We start from the raw sequence: 15,694 nt of genomic DNA on the forward strand, positions 1-15,694 counted from the left end.
TATATAATTTGTGTACATAACAATAGCAATCTAAAATGCGACTGCTAATGGATAGGACTTGTATTCTGCTGCTGCCGGCACTTTTGTTGGTACTGTTTTTTCCGTTGACTTTAATTATTATAAGCCTTAATATTATTATCCCCGTGGGCTAAACAGGCCTACCAATGACCATCCAGCTGCTATAAGCTCCTCCTGCGCCTTCTGTAGCCGATCGATTTTTTTTGTTGTTCTGTCCGAGTGTCCCTTCGCTCAGCCTGACTGCTCTGTTGCTGCATGGTCTTTTCAAACGAGAGCGATGTGAGTCGATCCGGTCGTCAGTTATTGAGAGAAAGGCCAAATGGAGTTGGTGGGCTGGCGGACGGTTGGGCCGGCCCGCAGGACGCATATGGACGAAGCTGCATAGCGCAAATTACCATCGATAATAACACGACCTGCCGTGACGACGACGTCGACAGCAGCAGCATCAGGGGTGGTAGTGGTGTTCTTGGCTGCAGGTCGTGGTCGTGCTGCCGTGGCGGTAGCTGTAGTTGAGGCAGAAGCATCGACAGCAGTAATAATATCCGATTCAGTGAAACTGTTGTTCCTGGCGCCGTTGGAGGGTGCGCGTATGCTGCTGCTCCTTCCGATGCCTGTTATTCTGATGACTGCTTTTTCGTTTGCTGGTTGACCGCTGGCTGATGCTTGCCTGCCTGCCTGTCTGACTGACTGGCTGGCTGGCCGACCGGCTCTTTGTGACCGTGGTGAGCTGCTGGCGAATGGGACGATGGATCTCTCGTCGGTGACGAGAGTAGCTGTTGCTCGTCGTAGTGATGCTGCTGCTGCTGGTGGCCTCTGTTAGCTGCTCAGCAGGGAGAGATGCTGCTGCTGAATGTGCTGGTGGGGCTTGCTTGTAGCCATCATAGTTGTTGTGTCTGAGATCGACGTGGTGCCATGTCGCTGCCGGCAGTGTCTGTTGTTGCGGTCGCTGCTGATGAGTATCAGACCTGCTGCTCCTGCTGTGGCCGCTGCTGTTGAGGATTATAGCGATGAATCTGGCTACTGCTTTCGGCGTTGTATTCCTTCCTTTTACTTACAACCGTTGTACCGTTGTTGTTGTTGGTGTACTGCTGGGTTCTCGACGGATAGAGGGGCGCGTAGTCAGAATCCTTTGTAGCAGCAGCAATGGTGGCACATAGATACAAACAGACAGATGCACACCTCGGACACCAAGATGTACATGCACAAGTTTTTGTGGTGGGCTGCCGCTGCTGGTGATGTACCTACCTCCTCCTACAGCTACGTAGGTTGATAAAAGGTGGTAGTCATGCCCGTAGAATAGCATTGGCATCAGAAGTGGCTGCTGCAGCAGTTGACTCTGCTGCTGGTCGCAGGTAGAGAGAAAAGTGGGCTGAAAATATGAGGGCAGTATGCCCAGTAGAAGTAGCAAATTTAAGGTTATAGTAGTGATAATATTATTACTTTGAAATGATCATCCGCCTACCTCTATACAAGGGCTTTATAATACGTATATGCCTGGTATATGCATTACGTATACGTAGGTGCATATCCACAGCCGTGTATATATGCATGTATTTTTTTCATCTATTTGTCTGTGTGTTGAAGCCACCGACCAGCAGTAGATGGCCACATGTTCGCACGGCCGCTGCTGCTGCCGCTGATTCGTGAGTGGGCGAAGCGCAGAGAAGCAGCTGACAACGCACCCTCTATTTGTTACGACGACGACGATAACAACAATAAAAAAATGACCATTATTGTGGTCGTCGTGGTAACGACGACGACAATTCTGGTCGTATTCAAGGAGGATCGTGAATTACAAAGGATTATAGCTGCCAATTATGTTTTATCTGTTTAACTTTAATGACAAAAATATTACAAGAATTTTACTACCTCAACATGTGTACGTGGCCAGAATACTGGAGAGTTGGCCGCTAAAATAGTCACACCCTTTTAAACCTGAATTTCACTTTTAGAGGTCCAAAGTAGTTTGCTGAATATCTCGTTGAATTGTTGTTTAGAAATTGTCATGTTTTGTTTGTCTGTAGTGGTTACTGTGAAGAGTACCTGAGTGAGTTCGTCAATTTTAAGGTATGGGACCAAGTGTCTAAAATTAAATTATACATACTTATATAAATATATTTAAAATACTTCTATTTACGCACGTGTTCAATTTTAAGAAATAGGCAGAGTGTACCGCTGTATCTGTCATTTTTTTAATTGTAAGAATTATGTAAAGTTGTCCTTTATGCATATATATATGCATATAGGACAACTTTACATAATTCTTACAATATATATATATATATATATATATATATATATATATATACGGTGTCCCAAGGGAATTTACATGAATAATTAATATTTTAATTACAAAGGAATTTCCATTTAGTGTATACATTTTTCTCTTACCGTAGGTGCTCAAAATTACCATACTGGTGTCAATATACTGCTGGTAACGATGAGCTGTTGATTTACAAACATTAGCAAACATTTCATTAGTGTTATGGCCCGTTTTCGCTGAAGTGCGGCTTTTCCACTGTCTGGTTTATTAGCGTAAACTTTAACTTCAAAATGTTTCCATTGGAAAGAATATGCCTTTAGATCATGCTAGTAGTGTGCTCCGTCCTATTAGAAATAAAATTCGTCGTCTTTATCAAAGCGCTTTTACTTGTGTAGTAAAACAAATGTTTGCAGTTAACAAGAATGGCTTTATTACTTAAAGTGCTACACCGCATTGTAACTCCTAGTAAATTTACATGGTGTTCCTACATAATATTTAGATTTACAGCTACCCCATAAATGCAACTGTCGATTGTTTGTGCCATTTGAATTGTATATAGCATCCTCGCTCCAAATCTTCCTTTAAAACTGTGTGTGCCGTTTATAATGTTCTACGTACCATACGCAAAATTGTTTTCTTTAACCTAGATCATTTTCATCGAGTAAAATGTATCATCACTGGGGTGTAGCTTGTTTCTGTTTACAACGTCTTAAAATGTGATGGACACTTGATTTGTTGATGCCAAGACCACCTCTTGTCTTGTATATTTTTGGGTTGTTTCATTATAGTTTTTCAGTATTGTTTCTTAGCCGGTACAGCGCGCTGATGTTCTTGGTCTTCTGGAACGTTGTATGAGAGCATCTGAAACAGTAACATCGGTTTCAAACTCATCATTTGTCCGACTAATTGTAAGTCGTTTAGTTGGATCTTCCTAACAGTTTCTGTGTTATACTCATCCTACTTTTTCATATTTTCAATAATATTTTAAAATACATTTGCTTTGTTTAAAAATTGATTTTTGTCCACTTATGACCCCTAAATGATTACACCCGTAAACGAAAACAATCAGAAAGCTATGATTCCCTAAACATCAATTTTTTGGGGTTCTTTCTCATGTGCAGGGTACGGGGCCTAAACTCACACATACTTTGGTAGGCTGTTTCCCGCAACGACACTAGTTCATCCGCTATTTTTGGCGCTAAAAAAAGTCAGTTTTTAATAGAATAAAATAATGAACCTTGCACAGTATAAAAATACTGCGTGTATTTCGAAATTCGAACTCAAATAATCCAGTTACCTTGCATTGGATAAACCCCATCAAGACTATTTTTTTTTTCTTAAAATTGACGGTTAATGTTATTGTCAGTTTTTATGCGCAAAAATTGGTAAAGATTTCTACGAGATAATTCGGGAGATCCTAGATAGGGTGTGGATTCAAAGGGCCTACAAATTGAAAGTTCGGTCATCCAGATAGGCTCACACAGTTAATTTTTTTAAGACTTTTCGCGCATTTTGTACCTTTTAAGGTTTTTCGCAGTTCAAGACCTGACAGCTCTGGGACATTTCATGGGGCTTATATCAGTCCAAGCTCTAATAACGACGGAATAACGTTATTCGTACGTGGAATAACGAGATTATATTTACCTATATCGCTTGATGCACAGTTACTATGAAGAAACTGCAAATCAAAGAAGGAATATTTTGAATATTAATAGCTAGCTGCTTAAGCTCCTAAGTGAAGCCGCAATCGCAGTAAATGGTGGTTGTATTGAACAAATACGACCATCAGAAATGATACTTCTAGCACGTTTTAATGTACATTTTAGTTCAAATATCTGTTTTCATTTAGATACACCTTTAAAAGTATGTCATAAGAAAAGCTCTCAAATGGATGCCGTTCATCGTTTTGCAAACGATGGTGTTATTCCTGGGGGATGTGGGGGTGGCGGTTGTCACTTGTTGCTCATGCAACCTATAGCTAATGGATGGCAGCTGTTCGTCGTTAAGTTGGTTCTTTACCTTGTTGTCTAGGCTGCTGCCGTTGCAGCTGTTGTTGCATTTGCCGAAAGGCCGATTTCTTGCTCTCCACTAGTACCACGTCTGCTGACATCCCTATATCTATATCCCGACCGATGCTCGGTTTTCATGGGGGGGGCCACATTTCATCAAGGGGAGAATGCTCATGATGAATTGTGGCTCCTTACTGAGTTCTGTGTGTTTGCTCATTTTTTGCGCTAGCCAATCGTCCGCCCGTGCATTCGTGGATCCATCAGCTTCGATATTGATTCAACATTTGAGAGGTGTGTTGTTGTCATTGCCACAGCTTCTACACTGCTGTTCCTGTTGTTAAACTACCATCAACGCACCTACGTCATTGACGTTGGCATGAGCATCTGCCACTGCTTCTCCTGCCGCTCTGCTGCTGGTGGCGATCGTGATCGTGATGGGCTGGCGTAGTCGTAGACGGCGGATATCACCAGCAGCAGTCACGGACAGCCAATAACAATGCTGCTGCTACTGCTGCTGGTGGCAGCACATTCGGCGGAGCAGCTGTAGTCGAAGCATCAGCGGCGACGAGCCTCGAGTGTGCGAAGCAGTAGAATTGCTAGATCGGATACGGGAGAAGCCGGCTGTCAAACGAGGCTCGCGCAGATAGGTGCCAATGCTTTCCGTTTCGATCAATGTCAGCTAATGTTGTTGTTGGCCCACCTGCCCCGTTTCGTCCGGCCGCTATTGCAGCATAGAACCGAGTAGTCAGCCGAATAGACAGAGTCGGCAGGCGGCTGCAGCCGCGGTAATGATGATGGCTAGAGGCGGCAGTAGGAGCCGTATCAGACGGCGCCTGCGAGCAGTGACGACTGTGGAGGCCGTCGCTGCTGCTTCCACAGCGGTTCTCGATGGCTGAGGCCCCCGCCTGATCCTGTTGTCGCCGATGTTGATCCTGCTGGGATCAGCATCGTCGGTCCTAGAACTGCCGCTGCTGTTGCTGCCGCTGTCGACGCCACATGGTTATTGTTGTTTCTCTGCAGTAGCCTTCTAACAGCTACCGCTGCTTGAGCGACCGTTGATGCCTGTTGGCTTTCGGCTGCTTTCTCTTCCTCTTTTTGTACACGACTTTTGTTAGCGCGATGACTTTGTTGCCGCTACTGTTACAGCGGCCTGTTACTGTTGCCGCTATGGAGATGGCTGCTGCTCATGCAGCAGCACCACCAGTCTCTGCTCAGCTCCACAAACAACACAACCATCGCCATCAGCAGCAGCAGTGACAGCACCGCCTTTTCTGTGCCATCAGCAAGATCATCAACCTCGGAAACTATTGCTTGTCGCTGCTGCTAGTGCCTTTGTCGTTGACAATATCTCGACTAGCAACTCAACGCGATCGTTCACATCATCATCATCGTCATTGTATAAAATAACAGAGGCAAGAAGGTTCCAAAATAATGACAAAAAGATTCACTTGCCGTAAAAGAAGTCGGACGAAGGAGTCCGTAGTAATGACTCCAAGTCAACACAATTAGCCGGCAACTATCCTAATAACAGCAGAAATTATAATTTCGACCTTTGCCAGTACTAACCATTTGCCAACCTACTTACCACTACTACGCAGTCATTAGTCCTGTTGCGAACTCCACCACATAATCCCGCCTCCGGCCTTGTGATATGCAGCGCCTGCCACGCTTCTGCTGGCTGTCTCAACGTAAAGTTCTGAATTACCGCAGCAACGGTAGCGCGGACATCCTTCGTTATTATGACCCATCAACTGAAGAAAAACTGTTACATGATTCGATGGCCATGCCTACACACGCAGACAAAGACATAAAGCTAAAAAACAATAAAAATAACTAGTACTACATTAAACGCATAACACGTAATTGACCAGTCACTATTCCTACTGCTGATGCAGTAACAGAAATGGATCCGCAGTATACGAGAATTCACTGGGCCTCACACTACGCTGACATTTGTAAAAACAGCAGCCGTAAAGGCGACAGCGTCTCAGATAGGTATTGAACTGAATTAACCGAAGCATTCTTTGGACAAAGCAAAAAATTTGGCATTTTAGAGTAGGAGCTCCTTTAGTCTGTCATACCTACTTGTTCTGAAGAATTAGTCGGCGCTTTTTAATTTTGTCTTTTGATGTCCTAGTCTGCCGTTTGAAATTACTTTTAAATAGGTATGTTTACGCGTATCTTCAAGTACGCGCGAACTTGCACGATATTAATATCTACTTTTGTTCTTGGCTTAGAATAGTTGTAAATTTTCATCCTTGCACTAAATATCTGGCTGCAAAATTTTGGACAGTCAATTTATCTTCCTATATATATTTGCCACCCATAATTTAGTTGAAATAAAAAAGTTTCTTCTTTGATACATCTTGTGAATGTATTGAATGGGGTTTGAGAACGAGTTAACCGAGATATGAATAATTCCTCAGCAGCTAACACACATTATATAATAATAGAATTTCACAGAGCGTTCAATAAGCTTTTTAACAGCAGGCGACTTTTAAAACCACATCTTTCTTTTTGTTTTACGTCAAGAACGCATTAAGGACAAATTAAAATGTTTATCATTTATATCCATACGTGTCAGAGAAAATATTCGTATGTCCAGCTAAGCATATTCTTTTATTTCTTAGAGGGACCACGTTGAATGTAGCCATGTGAACTGCAACATTCCAGTTATTGGCGTATGGGGTAGCGTTGCTTTAGAAAAACAGATTCGAAAAATTTCTCCTCCCTTTACTTGGTTACGTATTTTTTTTTAATTTTAAACGGGCGTACAGCATTACAAAACGTTTTTATTGCTGAATTTCAGGTGTCTCTTCTACGACGGGCCCTAGGCTTCAAGGACTTGTCAGGGTGAGGGAGGCACAATACGGGGGCAATCTTGAAAGACTAAGCAGTAGAAGTTGCTGTATTCATTCTTTTCTTATTGTTCGGATTTTTATTGGAGGGTCGAAGTTTGTTTACTACCGGGTTGAAACTTAACTATCTCACGTATTTGTAAGATTAATAGGTAAATTCTTTACGTCTACATTGTGAAGGGGACATACGCAGTACAATTCCTCAAACTTGAATACACATCGCTCGAAGACTGAAACACGAGACGAATAGTATCAGCATTGCGGATTCGGTGTCACTCTTCCACAGAAGATTATTCCGATTGCAGAAGCCTGATCTTTTTCGCCTCAGAATACTTCAACACGTTGCAAGTATTTGCATTGGTTTTTCAGCGTAGTACATCTGGTGCATGAGCAAATTGGTCAATAAATATAAACATAGGTGAATTGGTGCGGGCTGTGTATATACGCGACACCAGGAACCATGTTGTGGCCATAGACAACAGCAAATGAGAGTTATATTCTAATAATTTTCGTTGGTCATGCGCCTGAATTTCGAGGTATGATAATCAGTGATGTGTGGAAATACTTCACTGTTAAAAATGTATGGTCTGTTGAGGCTCATTATTTTGTATACGGAGTCTACGAACAATACTTAAAGTATGCGACGACTACTTGTAAGGAACGACTTAAACCTCTTAGCATCAATATACCCGCCACTAGGACAACTTCCTGCGGCGTAGCAATACCTACTGTTAAGGTAGAGCGAACGAAACTCCAGCGTGTTCATGAAGCTGTACTGGAAGCGATGAGACCGTTTCAATAAATTGAAAGCGCAATGATAAAATGGTGACGCTTGTTACCTGAAACAAAACCGCGGGAAGTTTAATATGCAGAACTGATGTGCCGAGAAACTAGAATCACATATATCTAAGAAATGCTAATGTGTCACAAACGAAAGGCAGCTTCCACTTTGTTTCGACAGTGGTTGTCTCGTGTATGAATATATATTCTAAGAAATTGTTTACTGTCAATCGTTTGACTGCCGTAGCACCTAAGAAGTTTGTTTTTACGTGCGATATAAGTTGCTTAATTGAAAAGAATGCATCGAATAATAATATTAAGAATAACTATATCAATTAAATATAAGCATATACACTTTCCTTATAGTACTTTATGTTGGTTCTAGTAAATGCATAGTGAAAAACAAAATTCTCTGGGGATAAGCCAGCCAGTCTCGTTAACAAACCCGCAATAATATCAAGACGATAGATGGACCAATTAGATAGCTACTCTTCACTTTTCTATAGTTTTAGGTCTCTAGTTTGAGCGTATATTTTTCAGTTCTGAACAGCGATCGATCAAGCTGACTAAGAATATTGTTTTATTAAATCGCATAAAAATATCTTTTATCTAATCGCAAGTCAGAATTATTATGAGTGTACCAAATGATAGAACGTTTATTATGATGGCAGCTGTCGCGATGTTATATTTCTTACGCCAGTCATCGCCACTAGATCTACCATCAGCATTAATGCCATTATCATTATCATGATCATCATGTCTATCAGCTGCATCATCAATCGATAAGACTACAGCATTAACGGCGTCAAGTGAATAACTACAAAAACAAGGGAAACAGTAATAATCATCACACACGAGTGTTATAGGTCGTTAAATGATAAGCGCTTGAACTTTTTTGTACCACTCTGAATTTTTTCCCATTTTTTTTCTCTCTCCATATATACATATATATATGGAGAAATGAAATCGGCGAATACTTTGTTTTTGAATTCCAGTGACAATGATGGCATTGATTATCATAGACATGTTGTTGTTTCCGCTAGTAGATACATTGTCCTTCGTCATGATGTTCTGTTTGGGCGTGAGCACCGATGTCTTGTTTGCTGCTGCTGATAGCAGAACGGTATCTATTAGTTGCGTTGGAAACAATTGGGACCTGTGGCGCCTGATGGCTGGATGGCGGCAGCAATGGCGATAGCAATAGCAATGGCCTGTATGTTAGTAGCCGTTCATGGTGCACCTGCCGGCCAGCTGCTACGATACGTTCGGTACTCGTACACCGTCGTCGGCGCGAGCAACGAACACTGCGAAATGGTGCTTATTATCGTTTAGTGCAAATGGAGTTTTCGTTTTGGCCGTTTTTCTAGCTAGGCATAAAAAATTAAGTTTCATACAGCAGTCGCCATAAAAGCAAACCGAAACTGGGAATGCGACAGACGAGAAATAATGGAAAGCCTGGTTTCCGCAATGATGTTGGACGTTTTAATCATACCTGCGCACTTTCATCTATTTTATTACTGTTATTATTATTGATCACACACAATTGGAAAAATTAAGTTGAGAATTCAGTTTATGAACGTAAGATATTTAGTAAAGCATACAGTATCAAATTTAGAGTATCTGTTTGAAAATAAAAATCAGTCTCGGAATCAAACTAAGATTAGAACAATCCCGCGTAGTTCGTAAGTTTACGTCGAGAGCTTTTTCTTTCTACAAACGTTTGAGCGCACAGATTCACGCTCTGCTTTTTCCCACATACATCACCAATGGGGTAATAACGTGTGCAGCAGGTGATTACGCGATACGGCCTAGGTCGCATAATTTTTTGATAATAACGTTCTGCAGCTTTACTGCTGAACGAACAACTATTGTTTGACGACTGCTGCAGCCTTAAAAAACCACCGCGTTTTTCTATTGCGGCTGTTATTATTATTATTATTATTATTTCTGCTAAAACAGTATTTGGGTTTTTGTATTTTTTTTTCTTGGCTTTTTTGCTGATCGTCGAGTTCCGACTATTCGCAACTGGAGCTACTGCTGTTGCAGCTGCTAATGTCAAAGTTGTCTGATAGCTGACCGTTATATAATGGATGCACTGCTGGGCGGTTGCGTAGACATAACAATAGTTGTACAATGTGATCGTCGATTGCTATGGCCAATTTTGATTCTATTTGTCATTGTTATATGTTATCGCTCGTGTTATTAGCAGTGCTTCATCCTCGCGGCGTTTGCTTGCTCGTTGCATTCTGACGATTGAATAGATGGACAGATGATGAAAACAAACCGCAGTTAGTAACGATAAACTGTCACCATGTTCTGAACTGCCTGCCAGCTTCGCTTGTTCGTAGTCTGTTCTAGTTTTTTTGCTATGACAATGAGCCATGTCTCAGGCTCGACTTCCTCCTTTCGTCCGTCTGTGGCCGGGCGCACCTAAATCAGTTAGTTAGGCTGGAGGGCGCTATGGTCGCCGTTGTTGTTGTTGTTGTCATTGTCAATGTAATCATTCACACAATGTGGAAGCAGTATTAGCAACAATGAGAGCCCAACAGCGGGGCAAACAACTGGGCAATCGTAGCTTTTGGCGTTTAGAACTGCCATTTTTTGATTCTACCGTTGCGAAAATTCCTCAACATTTATAGGACGTGTTGTTTATTCCTTTTGTCTGATAAGGTCTAGAAACTTATGGGTAAACTATTCGCAGAGTATTCGGCTTTAACACAGGACTAGCGCAGCACAAATATTACATTTGCTAAACAAGCGAAGCCCAACTTTTTGCGTACGATTTGTTAAACTATACCGGTGTCTATGGCAGGTTTTAACATTATTTTACATGAAAGTTGAAATTCTACTACCTGTTGTTTTTCACGAATTTTGGTTATTGTAGTCCACTTGATTAACAATTGTGGGCGCGAGTGGTAATGTGAATGTAGTGAAACGCATTTATGCTGGTTTTTTGCAACCCATCGCCTCATGTTTCTTTATCATGAATTATACAGACTTTATCAAATTGTTTCTACACAAATCTCTTTCTCAAGCAGAAGGTTATTATGATATTAGATCAGGTGGAGCCAGACATACAAGATAGTCTGGGACAAATCCAATTCCTTTTATAGTTTATCCCATATACTAATATCTAATAATTCCCCAACACGTTTATTAGATGGAGCGCGATTTAGGCAGCTTGAAGTTAATTATGTCAAAATGAACCTACTGGCTGTGTCCCGCTTGGAGTTGTCACTGTACGCTGAAATGGACGCGAGCGTTTTGCGTGATAGATATTTCGTAGCTGATTCATCCAATTTCGTGCAGGATAAGATCACTTTTGCACTGGAGAGTGTAAAGCTGTGCAGCCGCCAGACGAATGTTCATACGGTACAACTTTCCGTAGAAAAACTGCTTGTGGATGCTTCTAGCTCTGACGAAGGACGTTCAAGTGTTATCGATGGTTACAGTGGCTTGCGTATCATATTATACTAGTTTACGCAATGCAAATCGAGAGTTTTTATGTAGAGTGGAACAAATAAGCTTAATGCAGCAGCTCTGTATAGATTTGTCTATTACGGGCTTCCAGATAATTTTCAGGCCTCTACTCGTTCGAACTGGCGATCGTTTTTAAAGAACAAAGAAAGCATGTTCACGCATGTGCAATTTAGATACAGTAGGTGTTATGTTAATTGTAAATGTTTGTAAAATCTACCCGGATCAAACACAAATTTCGCAAGTAAAAATCTTTTCAATGTGTAATTTTTCGATATTTTCAGAGCTTATCTAAACGTGCATGCAGCTGGGATTTGAAACATGCTGATGAACCCTCAGGTGATGTTAGCACACGGGTGACACTATAATAAATAATCATTATATTTTAGTTAAGGATGGCTTTAAGTACACTGAATATTTGCGTAATCTCTGTGCGTCTAAAAAATGGCGGAGTATTTGATTCTAAATGGGTAGTTTTTATTTTGCACCTAACTGAATGCTTCGGGCGCATTCTCATTAGAAACTTTTTCAGTATCAATTTCAGATTTTGTATTTCCGGAAGAGCTCAAGGCTATGACGTCCCGGATAGATTCATACAGGATGGATACTTTCGGTTGAAAAAACATTTACTACAAGTATACTTTATTTACGTTTTTAAACTGAGAGTTTATTCCTCCTACAGGCTTACGTACTTGTCATCTGTCACCTTACGTTTGCCTTCTTTCCTAATACAAACAATAAATCCAGAATGGGTTTTTGATGCTTTCAGTGGTTTTCCACTCTGTGGAAAACAAATGGTACATATTTCGTTGTGTATGGTCTGCTGTGTTCTGACAGAATGGTTGACATGGTCACCGCCCCCTTCGTCTATATATATTCATTTATTTGCGTATCAATGCACGAATGGGTTAGTTGCCTCAGTTTATATTCCATCCTAGTACTGCCTATAACAGCAACTTTTAAATGGAAAAAGGGATTAGTTCAAAAACATAAGTAGTCTCAAATTTAATGTCCATTTCTTTTAAAATATCACGTTTAAGTAATATAATCAAATCAATACAGTATCAAGGTCAATAGAGAAAAGGGCTCAATTGCAAATTTATAGCTGGCTAAGACATAGTCAGTCATTTGAGGAAATCATTTCTAGTGATCGGAAAAAAATGGACCCCTAGCTGTTGCAATATCTGTTTCAACTGTACCATTATACATTGCCCAACTGCGAGCCTACTATAGCTACTTCTATTCTGTACCTTTGCTTCTAAAAAAATTCTATTTATTTATAAAAAAATTTTTCTACATATTCATCTAATGGAGATTTATAGCAGGTGTCTTTATAATCACCTCTTGAGATCCAGTTTTGTGGAAGTTATTAACAATTTTTGCTCAGTGTTTTATACAGTCCAACATGTTAAAACGACTACTTATGCAAACCTAATTTAGATGAAGCTGGCCAAAGAAGTAACTTACTTCGTGTGTAAACAATCACTCAAACATTGCGTTTTACTCCACTACCTGCTAGAAAAATCTCTATCCGCCTTTGCAAAAAAAACACCTTGACACCGCCTACAATACAGTACAGTACAAAGTTTCTCTTATTTATCTAAAATACTAGACGGCTCCCTCAAGGTTAGGTTAGAAAAAAAAAAGAAGTGTTCATAGCCACCGATAACCATGTTAGTACTTAGGTATATATATATATATATATATATATATATATATATATATATACTGGTACTAAATGAGCAGGTGGGAAAATTGAGCCGACAAGACCTTTTAAATATGGGTCAGTGCTGGTTTAAGCAAAGGCTAGGTCAGATGCCTTTAGAGTGTAATGCGCCCCTGTCTTTGACCAATGGTGGACCAAGCGCTTGCTCACTTGTGCCTTCGAGTATCCATTTTTCAACAGTTCGAGGCTTCTGCTTGTTTTTTGTAGTTGTCATGGTTTTGATGTTCATTGCTGCGTTGTCGGCGAAGGTTGTCATCGATAACAGCCTGAATATGAATCAACGCTGACGTTATTTTTGCTGCTAGTACTGATGCAGGCTGTAGTTTGATTTTGCCCTTTTTCACAGTTATTTCTATCTGCCCTATTCCTGCTCTCGCTATCGCTTAGAAGGCGGGTAACCTCAGAATTTGCCAGCAGCATTTATCTGTGTTGTGTATGAGCGACGAAAGACGCGCAGCTGGTGGCGTAATCGAACGCTTAAGCTGCTATGCCTGCGTTCCACACGTCTACTCTTCGTTATCGAACGTCGGACAAGGCGGTCGAACTTGATTGAGACTGCTACTTTACGCTGGCTAGCAGTAATAACAGCAGCGGCAAACCTGTAAGGAGCAATAGCCGCAGCAGTAAAATAAGCGCAGGCAAAAGGCTTGACATTTGACCTGTTGCAAACTGGCAAACGTGATGGCAAAGCCTGATCGGACTTGAACGATCAGGCACCGACTGTGATTGTGCGTCAGTGCTATGTGGTATAGGTACTGGAGGGGTGAATTGAATCGCATCAAAAGATCCGGCAGCGTGTTAGCAGCCGCCTACCAAAGTAGCTGGCGCACTACGTTCAATTCAATATCCCAAGGATATATGGAGCTACCAAATCCTTGGCCAGTGTGCAGTTATCGCGGACATGTTTTGTTAAAAAAAAAAAAGGATCTCGTATTTAGGTCCTAAAAATATAACAGACGTATAGAGGTGCAGGTATGCAAATTTGGTGAGTTCAGTAGTATTTCCTTATGGTTTTCAGAAGTAGATTGCGCTAGACGAAAAGAACTGGCTAGAATAGATTAAGGTCCCTTTTTCAACACTTTTAGCGTAAAATCTATGCTGAAGCGACAGATAAATTCAAGTTCAATATATATATGTATATATATATATTAGTTCCACATTGCTTGTCTGAAGCTTTGGGAACACTTAAATAGAACTTGCAAGTTCTTATGCGTGGAAGTTAGAGATTATTTTCTACGAAAATCCAAAAATATTAGAGCCTTTTGTTTTTCCCTAAGTTACTGTATCAAAGAATTATTATATTTTGGGCGGCCAGTGACGTGAAAAAATACAATTTATTTACGAAATGAACATGAGAGAGAGCTAATGAGTTTATGACGAGAACTTAATACATGTTTTATCTCTTTGTGATAATGCACCACAAATCGAACGTACCGTTTTGGTACTATATTTCAGATGTCTTATATAATGTAAGAAGGTTCACAAGCATTGCGTTTAACGCTAATAGAATAATAGTTCACTTTTACTCATTATGCTAAGATCGCTGTTGCTCTTATGGTTTAACTTAGTTGCGGAGCGTTTTGTTTATTTAAGTAATTAAAGTTGGACTTGTATGAATTAATAGACTATGTATATTTAATATTTTATAATTTAAATATATATTTAAGTAAATTAAATAATTAAAGAGAAGACAATTGCGTAGTATGTATCTTTCTCTATGGATGAAATAGGGCTCTGATGCAATTAAAATGGAAGCTGGACTTCGCATTGATTCGTATGGCGTCCTAAAGTCAGCAGAACATTTGTATTCCGGTTTTAAACAGTGTTCCCTGCCACCGACCGCAGTTTGACTTCTGTTTTATCTAATTGGTTCTTGTATTGTGACTGAATACTTGTGTGGGGTCTCGAACTCGTCAATTATGCGTGAAAAAAGAGATAGCTTTCGTAGGCCTCTTTCTTGATCGATCAGGTAAGAGCATGAGGTTGTCGAGTTGGTTAGTGAGTATACTTATAGGTGCAGTTAATAATAGACTGTCTAGCTTTGTGATAGGAGTGATTCTCACCAATCAATAAACAGCCCTTAGCTCACTTTTTTTGCGTGTGACAGTAGAAGAGAAACGTGGAAACATGGCACCTAAAGTTTTCGTAGGTATATCTGCGTCAGCTGTTCGTTTGAGTTTCATTAGCCCCTTAAGGAACGCTTTCTATGCAGAAGTTGGACCACTACTACTGTAATGATGCAAATACCTAGTATAGTACCCAATCTCGAAAGCAATGATAGATAATCGTATTTAGTCCAATACATTGTCTAGTGAAGTGTCCCTATGTTAAAAAGCCGTCTCCAAGTTACAGCAAACATGTGTTCTTTCTACATTGGTCCATATCTAATGGGTTTTGCAACATTGTATTGATTTGCAACATAACCCTTGACTTTTATAACAGCAATTTTAGATGCACAGGTCGACGAATGAGGACGCCGCAGGCCCTTTCTACATCCTTTTTCTACCCGAATAAACGGGTTGCCTAGAAAATAAAGCGAGTTTAAATTATTAGAGCTGAATTG

General features: G+C 40.6%; 1 protein-coding gene across 1 annotated transcript in view; it reads left to right on the plus strand.

Moving 5' to 3' along the window:
• LOC111250394 (uncharacterized) overlaps positions 1-15,694 on the plus strand; it is a 29,756-nt gene that overhangs the window by 984 nt on the left and 13,078 nt on the right. The window contains exon 2 of the mRNA XM_022805604.2: positions 7,100-7,143. Within this exon, the coding sequence (XP_022661339.2) occupies positions 7,100-7,143 (44 nt within the window). The remainder of the gene's footprint in view (positions 1-7,099; positions 7,144-15,694) is intronic.

The sequence above is a fragment of the Varroa destructor genome, unplaced genomic scaffold (assembly GCF_002443255.2).
Source record: "Varroa destructor unplaced genomic scaffold, Vdes_3.0 BEIS01000001.1, whole genome shotgun sequence".
In the NCBI taxonomy this organism is placed as follows: Eukaryota; Metazoa; Arthropoda; class Arachnida; order Mesostigmata; family Varroidae; genus Varroa; species Varroa destructor.